A 14,502-nucleotide genomic window follows, 5' to 3' on the forward strand; every position below is an offset into this window, starting at 1 on the left:
AGGTTACTTGACGTGTTTCCTGAGCCTCATCAGTTTCTTGATTGATGCCAGAGCTCGACCCGGTGTTGCATTCTGCAGCTCGAAACAGATTTGAGCCTTGTCCCCCGACGATGCTCGGTAGAAACGACGAACTCGTAGCAAAGGCCTTTGGTTGATTGGGGGGGCTGTATTGTCAGATGAACAGAGTAGCTCCAGAGTCCAGCCCTTCATCTTCATGATTTGATTCGTGCAAGGTCATCTTCATGATTTGATTCGTGCAAGGTCTCATCGACGAATCTACTAGAACGGTGAGCGAAATGAACAGGCTCCTCTCTCCCACACGCAGAGACCCAAATAGGGCGGTAAAGTTTTTTTCCGCTGATGCGCATGTTGCGATGCTGTGTCTGCTATTCCATCTTTGTTACAACAAGCAGCGCTCTCTCCGAATTCCGTCGGGATGCTTGTTGGACCCTAGCCAACTCTATTCTTCACCTGTATGGGTTGACTCGTCATTTCTCCCAAGTTGCTGAGGAGAGTGGCAAGCAAACAAGGCACGAAAGCCCTGCAGAAGTGCTGCTTGTCCGTCCATATATTACGGAGTACGCGTCACAAGGTACTACCATCAGTGTTATTGTCCATGTCAAATTCAGATTCCTGATGGTGACGATGGCAATCGCGGACTTTCTGGGCCGTAAATGGATGTTTCGAGAACGATATCGCTGGAGGTATCGGCCGAGATTCAGAGCAGAAGCAGTCTCGTGTAACGGTCTGACTGCTCGCAATTGACGTGATATCCTAAAATTTGTCAATCTCGATGGCTACATCGAATGCAGCGACACGCCCTGACCCGTAGGCGGCTCAAAAACACGCCTCAAGCCTAAGCAAAGACCGCCCAAAAACTCCCCCCTTTCGCATGGATTGCAGCTAACAGCAAAGATGACACCGCAACCGCCGGTACGTGCACTGCGGGTTGTTACTGCGGTTGTGTTATCATTGATACACCGGGCTGCTTGAAGCCACCCAAGAGAGATGCCCCTGCCTGCAAGTTTTCAACTTTTGGATGCTTGACGTGCGCCTGAGGGCATTGTCTCACGGGCAAAGGCATACCGCTCAATTGGAAATGCGCATACGCCTGGAGCCAACAGTACCCGCGACATGCGACAACACAGGAGACACATGTCAACTAGCGCTTCTTGATTCCTCAGCTTGTTCCCAGCATCAACTATATCGAGTTCCTTTTTGGCTGCTGGCTGCTGGCCGCTGTCACCGCCACGGCCGTGCCTCATGTTCGGGCCCCGGATGCGACAGGCTGGCCGTTCAAAGTTCAAACCAACGGCCTAGGCAAGGATCATGTGGGTTGCTGGCACGGAGTAGGAGAGTATCATAATGACAAAAAGCGCGCTTGAAATTTCTGCTGCTGCGCTGTATCAACAAAAGCGGCGAATTCAACGTTGGGTTATTGAAGTCAGGATAAAATAAAATAGAAATCAAATTCAATAAAATACAACAAAATTGCAGTATCAAAGAGAAAGAGACAACGCGGTTCTGCTATTGCCTTCGGATGCGCCTAGAGACGAGACCAGAGTTGAATGACGGTGTGAGCAGCGGTTCCACAAGCCTTTCAGTATACTGTAGCGGTCAACGGGTGTCAAATTGTCAAACCATTACCGACCGGTGGATCAAGATAACAAATAATAGATCGGCGAACAAACTGACCAGAGACAGGGATAAAAGCATATGCAAGCTCCGAATCGCACTCAGAGCGTTGACGTGGAGGAAAGCGGCTCCGTAGCCGGCCGGATGGATTTATGTCGAGGAGCCGGGCGCAACGTCGGGCGTGCGACATTTGTTGAAGTGGGCAATTGCAAGTCGTGCTGGGCCAGAAGGGAACCAGGCATCCCGTAATGTGAAGATGTGAAGACGAATCGTTGAGAGATGCCAGGTTCACCTTCACCTGTTGCTGGAACTTGTCTCCAAGCTCCATGGTCAGAAAAGTCAACCATTGTCTGGTTTGAGGGAGGGCCATACAAGACCAAGTCTTGGGAAGGTGCGGAGGAAGCGCTTGAGCTGTTAGATCAATCAATATGATGCCTGAAGTACGGAGTACTCCGTACCGTCGAGGCAGGCGCGACCTACACAAACGACTTGACAACTACGGAGTACAACAATCACGACATCAAGAAGAACAACCCAACGGCCAACGCGGGCCGCACGGCGCACGGTGGCGCCCTTCAACAGTCGACTGACGTCGTCCTGGACAAAAGAAATTACATCATGTGCGGCAAGCAAATATAACACAGAAATAGCTGATATACGGGCCGTTGTAACAGCAGTAGGGCCAGGGGCCACATTAAAAGATTACTATTCCGTCGTCTGTGGACGGAGCACGGCTGTGCTCACAGATAGATGCTTGCTTTGTCGGCTGGCGGCTTGCGACAACCTTTTGTCTGGTAGCACCGGCCGATGCACTTGGACCGTTAGCTCGATGACCTTTATCCCAATCTGGATGGCCCCCATCCATTATGGAGGAGGGAGGAGTTGCTACGTACTCGGTGGTGCTAGGATTCGATCCATCCCATCCCGACCCGAGTTGCTGATCCCGTCGTCAGTCCACATGCCAGAGCAGCACGTCGACTCCGTTACTATGGCAGTTGAGGTGGTCCGTGTCGCTCCTTTCCCGCCTCACCCCCGTACTCCTCCTGTAGGCTGTAGGAGCCCTGGGAATTAACCTACATGTTGTTTCAGCCGCAATCCCTCCGTGTTCATTTGTACGTGTGCACGCAGCACAGTACGTTGTACTTTACTTTCTTGTTTCCTAATCCCACGCCAACGTCCTTCCCTCGTGTTTAGAGCTTTTCGCCCCTGCACGGCCTTGTGGCCCATCGCACCTTCCCCTTGGCGATGGTATACGGAGTACCTAATCGTGCCCGCCCCACTTTATGTGGTTCGGCTAGCAAAAGCCCTCACCACCAAAGGTGGTGCTCGACAGCAAGGCGGGCCGGACACCAAGGCGGGCCAATTTTCAACCTAATAACGCTATTAACCTCTTCGCCTATAATGTACACCCTTCTCGTCCCAAATTTCTAGTAGATCTAGTACAGAATCCAGACGCCATTTACGTGCCTTTTTAGCTGCTTCAAAAAACGTCCTCTTGGCGTGGTTGTGGCGCCTTTTGTCGGCATGCTCTTTATGCTTGCTGTTCGCCTGATGAACTCGAGAAAGGTCTTTGCAAAGGCGTGATTGGAAGGAGAAACGGCGAATGGTTGACGCGACAGGTATGCATTTGTTGGCGGTGACGGGAGGGGAGCCATATGAAGAGGTGCATTATCTGTTGACTGTTTTTCTAGACCGGGAAATAAAAATAGGACATGTATAGAAAACCAGATATTACAGCCCTTTTTAAAAAAAAAATCAAAAAAATCAAAGGTCGTCACTCATTCATTGGAAGCTTCAACGAAAAAAAAAACCCCGGATGTAATTACGCAGCTCATTAAAGATCCACCTGATCAATCGCCGGCCACCATTGAGACCAGGCCCCCTGCTCGTCGAGGTTATTGCTGACTTCCGCGAAAAGCTGGTTCAACAAGGTATTAGTGTCGAGCTCGTGCTCGTGCTCGTGCTCGTGCTCGTGCCCTTGAACCGGCCAAGTCGCCTGCGCCGAGGGCCGCTCCGCGCCCCGAATCTCCCGAGTATGCGCGTCGGATCTATCCACGACACGGAACTCGTGGACAGACTGGTGTAGAGTATCAAAGTCTGCTCGTGTGCGCCCCTGGTATCGTGTCCGGTCCTCGGTTGCTCGCTCGTAGAGCACGGATGCATGGTGTATCGTTTTGATCTTGCGCGTGCCGCCCTCTCAATGTTAGCGCAACGGTGGCCACGGTCGTGTCATGCTTGCGGGCGGCTTACCCATCCGTCGGCGATTTTCCAGACAAGTCGAAACTTTTCCAGGTAGTCGAGACACATTTTGAGACAGTCGCTTGCTCGCGGGCTGCGGCCCAGGTTCATTCGGGGGTATTTCGCCACGTAGAGGTTGAGGTAGCCGGCTGAGAATGCGCAGAACCCGGCAAAGGGCGTCATGAGATGCACGCCACACTCGGAGGCCTCGTGTAGAATGGCGGCGATGTGCTCTGCCGCGCCGAAGAGGAGTCGGGAGCTGTCGTCCCACCAGCCCTCGGGGGCGGGCGCCCCCAGCATGGGCTGGTCGACTGGACCCCGTGGCTCCGACTCCGGGGTCGGCAGGAAGGGGAAGTACTCGCGGTGAAGCATGAGGGTGCTGACAAGGCGTAAGCAGGGGCGGCGGCGGCAAGTTGGGAGCCCCGTCGACCGCTACCGCTGTGGGAAGGGGATTCTTACCTCACGTAGTACAGGAGATTGAGGTAGACGAACGTCTCGCCGAAGCCGAGCGTCATGTGGACGGCCACCGAGTTGCTGGGGTAATGGAGCTTCCGATGCTGGCCTGCCCTCCAGGCCTCTACTGCCGGATCGCCACATATACCCTCCTGATTTGGGGGCGCTGCCGAGACCACCCAGCAGTTGACCACCACCGACCGGGTTGATTGGACCACGGACTGCCTGACCAAGAACCAAACAACCTTCCAAACGCGTCTGGCGGCTGCCCCAAGACTCGGAGACTCCAATTGCATCATCAGTCTGTCTGTTGAGCCCTTCTTCACACCACCCCGATCCAGTGCTCCTCCTGCATTGCATTACCAAGTACACGTCCACGTCGACTTCTTTTTGAATCTCCCTGTTCGTCACACAAAAACAAAACCTGGCTGTTGTGGACCTGGAAGCCGGCTCCTCGGGCGAGCAAGACTGATTTGTGCGGCCACACTATCGGCCTCATTGCTCCCGTTCTTTTTTTTTTCGGCTTGCCCAATTTCTTCGCTTGCCGGTCATTGTCGGGAAGGGAGAACATCGATGTCCACAATTTCAGTGCCGTGTCGAAACTTTTACTCTCATTACGCATTGGTGTATGGAGTATACATATATACCCTTCTACTGGCGCACTATTACTCCATCATCCCCGTCTTTGCACGCGCATTTGTAACATATATCGACCAGTTGACGCCCACATCGACAAGTCGACCATAAGATTGAGAGTGACTGCGCTCTTGCCAATCCACTCGGGCCACAGCGCGACTTCTGCACCTTGAGATCGCATTGTATATGGAGAGGGGTCGCGGCCCTGCTGGCATTCTCCGTCGACGGGCGCGACCATCTCACACGCGTATTCTGTGACGGTACGGGCCATAGTGGCGCTGCATCGCATTCAGCTTTGTATTAATGCCCGATCATGGACCAACGACAGCCTTACCAGCATGGACGCGACACCTCTCTTCCAGAAGAGCAGGTGAAGGGGCGCCGCCGCAACCCTGAATACACACGTTCTTTCCTCGGCCTCCCTTCAATTCTGGAGCGAGAAGATACTGATCATCAAACTTCATGCCTCAAGGCTCAGCTCCAACAACTACTGACAGCGAGCGTCTCCAACAACACTGGGACTACGACAGCAAATGAGTTGGACCTTGACGAAAAGCGCGACATTTCGAGCCCCTTCGATGTACGAGTCAATACAGTGATGATCCCCATCGATGGCACCCCGCGTAGACAGGATACGCAGTATGCGACATCTACAACAGAGTCCCAGACAATCCCAACACATCCCTTGAACGGCATTTCCCAAGTGCAAATGGCCAACGCTGCACCCCATCTCTCACCAGATTCTCAACCAGAGGCCGGCTCGCCCAAAGAAAACTGCGTTCGGAGACCGACTTCGCAGGACTTGACCACGGTCGTGCCACCGACCCAGCAGCCTGACGGTGCGCATTCTGTAGACCAAGAAGAAAAGCCAAGATTATCTCACGCCCACCGAGAGGAAGTTGAGCACGGCGTGTCCCCATCACAAGACCATGGCAGGTTGCACTCAATACTTTCGTCACCACTGACGCACCCAAACGGAGTATCAATGTTCCCTCATCTGTCGACACCAGAGCAGGAACTTCTGTCTCAGGAGGCTCTGACACAGGCCGAAGAATCGATCATTGCAGAAAATTTAACCGGTAGCGACGTCGCAGATGGCGAGTCAGACGGAGGCTATGATAGCGAAGGATTCAGCTCGGGCAGTACATCGGCAGAGTCTTCGGTACGAGACTACATGTTCGAGAATGGGCGACGGTATCACCGATTCAGAGAGGGCACCTATAACTTCCCAAACGATGACGTTGAGCAGGAGCGGGAAGATATGAAACACGCAATGGTCAAGTTGCTATGCAGCCAGAAGCTACATTTCGCCCCCATCGGCAACAATCCGCAAGAGGTATTGGATCTGGGAACTGGCACAGGGATCTGGGCTATAGAGAGTAAGTTGCCGTGTTGAATCATTGCCCATAGATTGAAGAGGAGCAGCCCGCTAATCCAAGCCGCCTCTGGGGTCAACTGCAGTGGGTGATCAATTTCCAAGTGCGCACATCCTTGGCATCGACTTGTCACCGATTCAACCAGATTGGCTGCCACCCAACGTCCGCTTCATGGTCGACGATATGGAGTCGCCTTGGCTGCATCCGAGGAACCATTTCGACTACATCCACTCCCGTCACACGGTCATGGCAATAAAGCAGTGGGACCGTTTATACAGAAGAGCCTTTGAGTTGGTAGCGTTTGCCCCCGAACTGATGCGCCAAATGTATTAACAAAGTTTCCAGGCATGTGAAACCAGGCGGATGGATGGAAATGCAAGAGATTCACCACCGACCTCGTAGCGCCGGTCCGGACGGAACTGTACCAGCCGACCACCCGGTTGCCAGGTTCTGGACATTGGTCACGGAGGGCTTAGCCGCTTTGGGTGTAAATCTGGATATATCTTCTGGTGGAGTCCTTGCGGGGAAGATGCAAGAGGCCGGCTTCACGAATGTTACTGAGCGAGTTTTCCACGTCCCCATTGGCACCTGGCCGAAGAACAAAGTTCTCAAGACGGTGGGATTGTATTGGCGTACGATCTTACTGGACGGTTTACAGGCCATTGCTTTGGGGCCCCTTACTCGTGGTCTGCACTGGACCCGGGATGAGGTGGAACTATTCCTAATGGATGTAAGACGAGCATATCATGACAACTCTGCTCTCATGTACATGCCTCTACATATCATTTACGCACAAAAGCCGATGACGGCCTATTAATGCCTCTCACAATCGGCTCGATTTTTCATTTCATTTTATTTCCTTTCCTTTTCCTCCGCCGTCTCTCACATTTCCCCCTCGAAGCCCCGCTGAACAGAACAATCCGTGAGTCTATGGGTCGCCGCTAATTCGTATTTATCACTACCGTCACCTCACCCACTAAACAGCGGCATTCTTTAATCTTCTTTTGGCGTTTAGGTCCACGGTGGTCAGGAGTCTGCCCCGGGAGCGGGGAACCACAAAGAAATTGGGTTGATACCATGTTTGGCGGCCATGCTGTGTTCTGTCGAAATGACAAAGAGTTTAGGTTGGCCCATTTTGTTCTATTGCATATCAGTGCCACTGTTTATGAAGACTGTTAGATATTACTGAAGAAGGGGAAGGGGGAGAAACGGTTACGACTCTAGAAATGAATTGCATCATCTACATATTGGGTACTGGACAGAGCATTGCGCTACTATTAGGCTGCACTGCTGACGTGAAGGACAAAGTCAAACACGATAGCGAGGCGAATAGAATGCTTCCAAGTAAAATTTATTGAATTACACAGGGGAGAAAGTATGTTGGATTCTCCGGGAAAGCTGTATGTACTTGGTAGAAGGACACAGAACACACGTAGGTGCTCTGCCGAGATGTAATGCGCAGAAAAATTGAAAACACTGGCAGCAATTTGACACAGGTGTTGTAAATTGGCTAGTTATGTGGCTGGCGCAAGACAGTATTGTTGGGTTGCATCTCCTTCCTTACTTTTTTCCAGCCGGTACATGAGAGAGGGGGCACCGTCACCGACAATCTAGCCAGCTTGGTCGGCTGGCTGTGTCAGCTTTGGAGCACGGCGGCGTACTCGACGACTACTCATGTCTAGTCCTTCCCACTTGAGCCGCTTTCACGGCCGTGCTGAATGTGGTTGGTGTCGGGGCTGCCCAGGGTGCCGAAGTGTCTCCTTTTAAGGACATCCTCTGGGCGTCTGCCAGACGCGGTATTGCATGTCGCTAGTGTATACTCGGTAAATCGTGTTCAAAGGTCTCATGTCGGCGCGAAATATGAGTCGGAGCCCTTGGCTTTATAAATTGTCGGGACGGACCATGCGGTCGTGACGCCTCCATCGTCAATGCTGCGGGTCGACATCGGCTTTCTGCCTCGGCCCGTCTCTCAAAACTGTTTTAGACAGGTTGGCGGGGACGACTAATCGTGCCCGCCCCACTTTATGTGGTTCGGCTAGCAAAAGCCCTCACCACCAAAGGTGGTGCTCGACAGCAAGGCGGGCCGGACACCAAGGCGGGCCAATTTTCAACCTAATAACGCTATTAACCTCTTCGCCTATAATGTACACCCTTCTCGTCCCAAATTTCTAGTAGATCTAGTACAGAATCCAGACGCCATTTACGTGCCTTTTTAGCTGCTTCAAAAAACGTCCTCTTGGCGTGGTTGTGGCGCCTTTTGTCGGCATGCTCTTTATGCTTGCTGTTCGCCTGATGAACTCGAGAAAGGTCTTTGCAAAGGCGTGATTGGAAGGAGAAACGGCGAATGGTTGACGCGACAGGTATGCATTTGTTGGCGGTGACGGGAGGGGAGCCATATGAAGAGGTGCATTATCTGTTGACTGTTTTTCTAGACCGGGAAATAAAAATAGGACATGTATAGAAAACCAGATATTACAGCCCTTTTTAAAAAAAAAATCAAAAAAATCAAAGGTCGTCACTCATTCATTGGAAGCTTCAACGAAAAAAAAAACCCCGGATGTAATTACGCAGCTCATTAAAGATCCACCTGATCAATCGCCGGCCACCATTGAGACCAGGCCCCCTGCTCGTCGAGGTTATTGCTGACTTCCGCGAAAAGCTGGTTCAACAAGGTATTAGTGTCGAGCTCGTGCTCGTGCTCGTGCTCGTGCTCGTGCCCTTGAACCGGCCAAGTCGCCTGCGCCGAGGGCCGCTCCGCGCCCCGAATCTCCCGAGTATGCGCGTCGGATCTATCCACGACACGGAACTCGTGGACAGACTGGTGTAGAGTATCAAAGTCTGCTCGTGTGCGCCCCTGGTATCGTGTCCGGTCCTCGGTTGCTCGCTCGTAGAGCACGGATGCATGGTGTATCGTTTTGATCTTGCGCGTGCCGCCCTCTCAATGTTAGCGCAACGGTGGCCACGGTCGTGTCATGCTTGCGGGCGGCTTACCCATCCGTCGGCGATTTTCCAGACAAGTCGAAACTTTTCCAGGTAGTCGAGACACATTTTGAGACAGTCGCTTGCTCGCGGGCTGCGGCCCAGGTTCATTCGGGGGTATTTCGCCACGTAGAGGTTGAGGTAGCCGGCTGAGAATGCGCAGAACCCGGCAAAGGGCGTCATGAGATGCACGCCACACTCGGAGGCCTCGTGTAGAATGGCGGCGATGTGCTCTGCCGCGCCGAAGAGGAGTCGGGAGCTGTCGTCCCACCAGCCCTCGGGGGCGGGCGCCCCCAGCATGGGCTGGTCGACTGGACCCCGTGGCTCCGACTCCGGGGTCGGCAGGAAGGGGAAGTACTCGCGGTGAAGCATGAGGGTGCTGACAAGGCGTAAGCAGGGGCGGCGGCGGCAAGTTGGGAGCCCCGTCGACCGCTACCGCTGTGGGAAGGGGATTCTTACCTCACGTAGTACAGGAGATTGAGGTAGACGAACGTCTCGCCGAAGCCGAGCGTCATGTGGACGGTCAGGAAAAGCGAAATCGGGTGACTTTGATCGCGAGCATATGACCTGTCACCTCTCTTAGCCCGCAGAAGTGGGCTTGATCTGTCGAGTGGTAGTGCCAGTTTCAGCAATCCTGGACGACGGACGGGCTATCCCCATAATTGTCGCGGTCCATGCGCGACAGTACGGGTTGAACAAGCATCGAGGGAAAGCCCCTAAAAGCAAGCTTCACAAAAGTCTTTCTTCACAGTCTCGTTGCGTGCGAGGGCGAGGGGTCGATAAAACACACACTGTCCAATGGCGAAGATGGTGGACGTGGCAGTGGCTCCGACGCCGCGGTGAACATGGCGCCCTGCATAGGAGATCCCACGCTGTCAGGGATTTTCAGCCACCAGTGAAAAGAAAGGTATGTATTTCCGAAATGGAGATCTCTTGCGCCGTACGTACTCTGTACGGAGTATTGCGAGGGAGATTCTGCCAGTGGTTGTCCGTGCAATGCAGTCGACACCTCACGAGCAGACGACTGACGGAAACCTGATGGCCACCAAGGCAATCGGCCCGTCGCGGCACTGATTTTGATGTACGATACCGAGCACTCTGTGTGTGTGCCGTGCTCTGCACGTGCTAGTATGACAATGCATTTCTGGGCCGGGTTGCTCAGTCCTGGACTCCTGGTTGTCTGGGCCAAAGAATGCTAAAACGGGGTGATTCTTCGTCCCAAGCGCAGCTTTTGGAGCCGAGCTAACCATGTCACTTTGTATGCATGCCTATACGATATGCGCACCAACATGGGGCTGCAGCGTCGGCTGGTTCGTTGGAAGGCTCAAGGACAAGGACGATTGTGGTTCCCACAAGTCCAGAACGCTAATGATGAATGCTTGGCCTTGGAACTGGGAAGCGCGGCAGTCGTAGCAGGGGACTTGTTTGTGCTGGCTCTGTTCTGCATTACGGAGCAATAATAAAGTATGAAAATCTGACGCCATCCCTCTCCGTTGTATCGGTCCTACTTGGTCAACTCGTCCAAGGAGAAGTTGTGCGCCTCTTCTTGACCCTGTGACTTTGGGTCAGTCGACTGACATCTCTATCTACGGCGAGGGGCCGTCGAATGGGATGTCGATGATGTGATCCGACTTTGAGACCGATTGTGAAGACAGTTGACGAGACTAGACGACAGACGACAGACGATAGATGTCAGACGACAGACGACGACAGACGACACTTGACACTCGACACTCGATACTCGAAGCGACGTGTTGTTTTGCAACGAGCTTCAACGAGGAAGGAGCAGACCAGCTTGCATCCCAGGACCAGCGGGGGAAAGGCACGAACGAGGCAGCAGCAGCTTGCCTGGGAATCCCAACAAAACCCTGCAGAGCACAACATCGGAAGATTGGATTGTGAGTGTCTGTCTACTTGAATCAATTGCACATGATGAAACCAGGGCACGAAGCGTCGAAGCCTGTCACCGCATTTCCCTCCCAGCTCGTCTTACTTTGCCTTCCATCTCGCCGCCGACCTGTCATCATCCTGACCCGTCAAACTCGCTTCTTCTTTTGGAGGCAGATCCACGTGGGAGAACCGTGCTGTCGGGTCGCACCACCGCCATTCCCTCTTGGCCGGATTTCGGTGCAACGACCGCGACCACACAAGGGGTGGGTGACCTGTCGACCCGACAGACTGGTTCGACCCAAATGATTCTCGTTCGGTCAGACCCAACGTCGTCCGAGCTCTCACAAGTGCGTTGGGCTGGAGCGATGCTGGCTGGATGGGCGATTGACTCAACGTGGCGCACCCGCCCAGATGTGAGCCTTGCAACAACGGGCTCGCGGGAATGACACGCTTGGGCCATTGTCTGTTGCACAACAGCGTTTTTGCTCACCTACAAGTCAAGTCTAATGTGAGACTTGAGTGACCGGCAGGTCCACGGACCGTCATGCATATGTGGCTGTTACCAATTGCTATGCAACCACGCCGTATTATGGATGCGCTTCTTCATTTCATCCTGCGGCCTGCCCATTTCGCCTTGATGCTTCTTCGGATCAAGTGATCAGGGAGAGCATGGCTGTCCCACTTGCGACAAGAGAGGACAAGGACAGGCCCCAAAGCTTGGCCGTGTCATGTCGCATCTGTAATTTCACCGCATTTTTCGGATTCTCGTCGTGCAGCGAAATTGGTCTCCTGGGTGCATATAGTCAGTCGCGGCTTCTTCAGATTCGCCAAGTTTCCTTCTCGAAACGAACAGTTGGAGTAACTATTAGTCTTGTCAGTCTCTAGTCCTCACATCAATGGTCAAGTTTCGTACACGACCACCACCATACATTCGGCCGACACAACCTTGAACCTTGTATTACCATGGCAAAGTTCAAGGTACCTTCCTGGTTGCAAACCAGCGCAGCGGCAGGAGCAGAGAAGGAGGGAAAGAAGCAAAACAGACGGTCATTCGGTGGCTTTCCACAGCATACTCGAACAAAGCAAGCAGGGCCAGCCATAACCAAGCCCCAGGCTATTCACGAGGACCCAAAACCCGTAGCAAAGACAGAACCAACCCGGCTAGTAGCGCTGGCAAAGAAGATTACCGCAGAAGCTGAAAGGCTTGAGCGATATCTGAGTGAAAATCATTTACCTCAGCCCGGATTCGGAAGCGATGCCCCAGCGGACTTTCCAGCCTTGCCCCCTGAGATTCAGAAAAGCCGTCAAGAGATTGTATACGCGACGAATGAACTAGGTACACTTGTTAGGGGGCCACGAGAAAGCGTACGATGGCGCGTCTGGAGCGTACGTGCGATTGAACCCTTCCAGGGGACAAATACTAACTGTCCTGCGCATAGTATCTGGATACACTGAGTCTTCAGATTATCAACAGTTACGGCATTGGTAAGCTCATAGTCCAGGAATAACGTCAACCTCCGTTTTGTCATACTGATCCTGTTCAGCCAAGCTTGTTCCTCTTGACAGGTCTATTCCGCTTTCAGATCTGCAAGCAAAAACCACGTTGGATCCCACTAACCTGGCGCGGATCCTCCGGCATGCCATGACTAATTACATCTTCTGCGAGCCCGAGCCCGGCCTGATAGCTCACACGGCGGCATCTCGCAAGTTGGCCGACGACAGTGACCTCCAAGATTGGGTGGGATTTAACTCTGAGGACATCTTTCCGTCTGCCGCAAAGGTGCTCCAGTCTCTCAGAGAACACCCCGAGGCCACCTCACTGACGACTACTGGCTTCAACTTTGCGTTTGACACCGTAGATAAGGAGCCCATGTTTGTGACCTTTGGCAAGGAACCTGCTCGAGCGAGGCGAATGGGTGGTGCCATGGCCAGCCTGACGGGCGGCGAGGGATATGAAGTAAGCCACTTTGTCAATAATTGTGACTTTTCGCAGGAAAATGAGCGAGGGGGGACTTTTGTCGATATCGGGGGAAGTCATGGATTTGTATCTGTTGACCTGGCCAGAAAGTGGAAGAACATGAAGTTTATCGTCCAAGATCTGCCAAAGACCGTCAGCAGCGCGCCCAAGCCCATCTGTGATGACGAATCAGTCGCGGCGCGAGTTCAGTTCGAAGCTCACGACTTTTTCAAGGAACAGCCTGTCAAGGATGCCGACGGTATGCACCCACGCTCTCCGCATTTGATGCTGTCAAAAGCTGACGGGACCCCAGTGTACTTCTTCCGATGGATTATCCACAACTACTCGACTCCATACGCCGTCAAGCTGCTCAAAAATCTCGTACCAGCCCTGAAGCCGGGTGCACGCATCGTCATCAACGACCACTGTCTGCGGGAGCCAGGTTCCGAGAACCCCTGGGACGAGAAGCTGATGCGCAGCATGGACATGATCATGCTGACGTTGCTCAATGCCCAAGAACGCGCGGAGCAAGAGTTCAAGGAGTTGTTCAAGGCAGCAGACGAGCGTTTTGTCTTCAAGGTGAGCCTTTCCCTTCCCCGCAGACCGCTATGATCCCCCCCATGAGAGTCGCGGATGCTAAGACCCGACAGGGTGTTACAAGAACGCCAGGTTGCAGAATGAGCGTCATTGAAGCCGTCTGGGAGCCGGCAGAACCTGCGCCGGCCAATGGGGTGGCTAGACATGCCGCCTCTGAGACTATCGAGTAGTTCAAACGGTGCCTGCACGAAGCGACGATGGCGGTGAAGACATTTGGATGTATATTTTATGAAATGAAGTGTAATGGCTGTACGCGATGTAGGAAATGCCCTAGATCTGGCGGCATGTAGAATGAGCGATTTATGCCATTGTCCAAGCAAAGGACATTTTCAAAAATATGTCAAGGGGCGGTGGGTGGCCTGAGGTCAGGCTGATTGATTGATGGATGGTGTTGAAACTGCCGTTGTGGCTCGCCAATTCTCTGACGGAAGGACAAGCCGGTTGCGCGAGCAGATGCGCAAAAAGAGCTGGTCCACCCTTAATCAAGAAGTAAACAGACAAGTCAGCAGACAAGCGCAGTCGTCTCCCAAGGTGGTGGTTGCCACAGGACATTTGGCAAGTCTACCCACTCAACGACGAAGCAAAAAATCAAGTCTCCGTAGGTGTACTTGCGTAATCTGGGAATCGAACCCAGGGCTCCCCGACGCTGCCTGGATGGCAACGGAGAATTTTACCACTAAACCAATTACGCTTTTTCGCCTACGACCCAACTCTGATGTAGCTGGTTGGCAAAATGCGAGC

At 53.1% G+C, this 14,502-nt stretch overlaps 4 protein-coding genes across 4 annotated transcripts; 2 read left to right on the top strand and 2 right to left on the bottom strand.

The window, feature by feature from the left end:
* Nucleotides 1-3,469: 3,469 nt before the first annotated feature.
* On the bottom strand, nucleotides 3,470-4,625 carry MAM_07893 (uncharacterized protein; the record flags this gene model as incomplete). Its single annotated transcript, XM_040826691.1, has 3 exons — nucleotides 3,470-3,829; nucleotides 3,886-4,252; nucleotides 4,333-4,625. The coding sequence occupies 3 exons, from the start codon at nucleotides 4,623-4,625 to the stop codon at nucleotides 3,470-3,472; spliced, it is 1,020 nt and encodes a 339-aa protein (XP_040675323.1).
* Nucleotides 4,626-5,275: 650 nt separating this feature from the next.
* On the top strand, nucleotides 5,276-7,155 carry MAM_07894 (Methyltransferase type 11; the record flags this gene model as incomplete). Its single annotated transcript, XM_040826692.1, has 3 exons — nucleotides 5,276-6,341; nucleotides 6,424-6,628; nucleotides 6,684-7,155. The coding sequence occupies 3 exons, from the start codon at nucleotides 5,276-5,278 to the stop codon at nucleotides 7,153-7,155; spliced, it is 1,743 nt and encodes a 580-aa protein (XP_040675324.1).
* A 1,758-nt stretch (nucleotides 7,156-8,913) lies between these two features.
* On the bottom strand, nucleotides 8,914-9,832 carry MAM_07895 (uncharacterized protein; the record flags this gene model as incomplete). The annotated part of the gene is made up of 3 exons (XM_040826693.1): nucleotides 8,914-9,273; nucleotides 9,330-9,696; nucleotides 9,777-9,832. 3 exons carry the CDS (start codon nucleotides 9,830-9,832, stop codon nucleotides 8,914-8,916), a joined length of 783 nt encoding a protein of 260 aa, XP_040675325.1.
* A 2,338-nt stretch (nucleotides 9,833-12,170) lies between these two features.
* On the top strand, nucleotides 12,171-13,931 carry MAM_07896 (O-methyltransferase, family 2; the record flags this gene model as incomplete). The annotated part of the gene is made up of 5 exons (XM_040826694.1): nucleotides 12,171-12,593; nucleotides 12,647-12,692; nucleotides 12,752-13,423; nucleotides 13,478-13,743; nucleotides 13,815-13,931. 5 exons carry the CDS (start codon nucleotides 12,171-12,173, stop codon nucleotides 13,929-13,931), a joined length of 1,524 nt encoding a protein of 507 aa, XP_040675326.1.
* Between the last annotated feature and the right edge of the window lie 571 nt (nucleotides 13,932-14,502).

The sequence above is a fragment of the Metarhizium album genome (genome assembly GCF_000804445.1).
Source record: "Metarhizium album ARSEF 1941 chromosome Unknown scaffold_38, whole genome shotgun sequence".
Classification (NCBI taxonomy): Eukaryota; Fungi; Ascomycota; class Sordariomycetes; order Hypocreales; family Clavicipitaceae; genus Metarhizium; species Metarhizium album.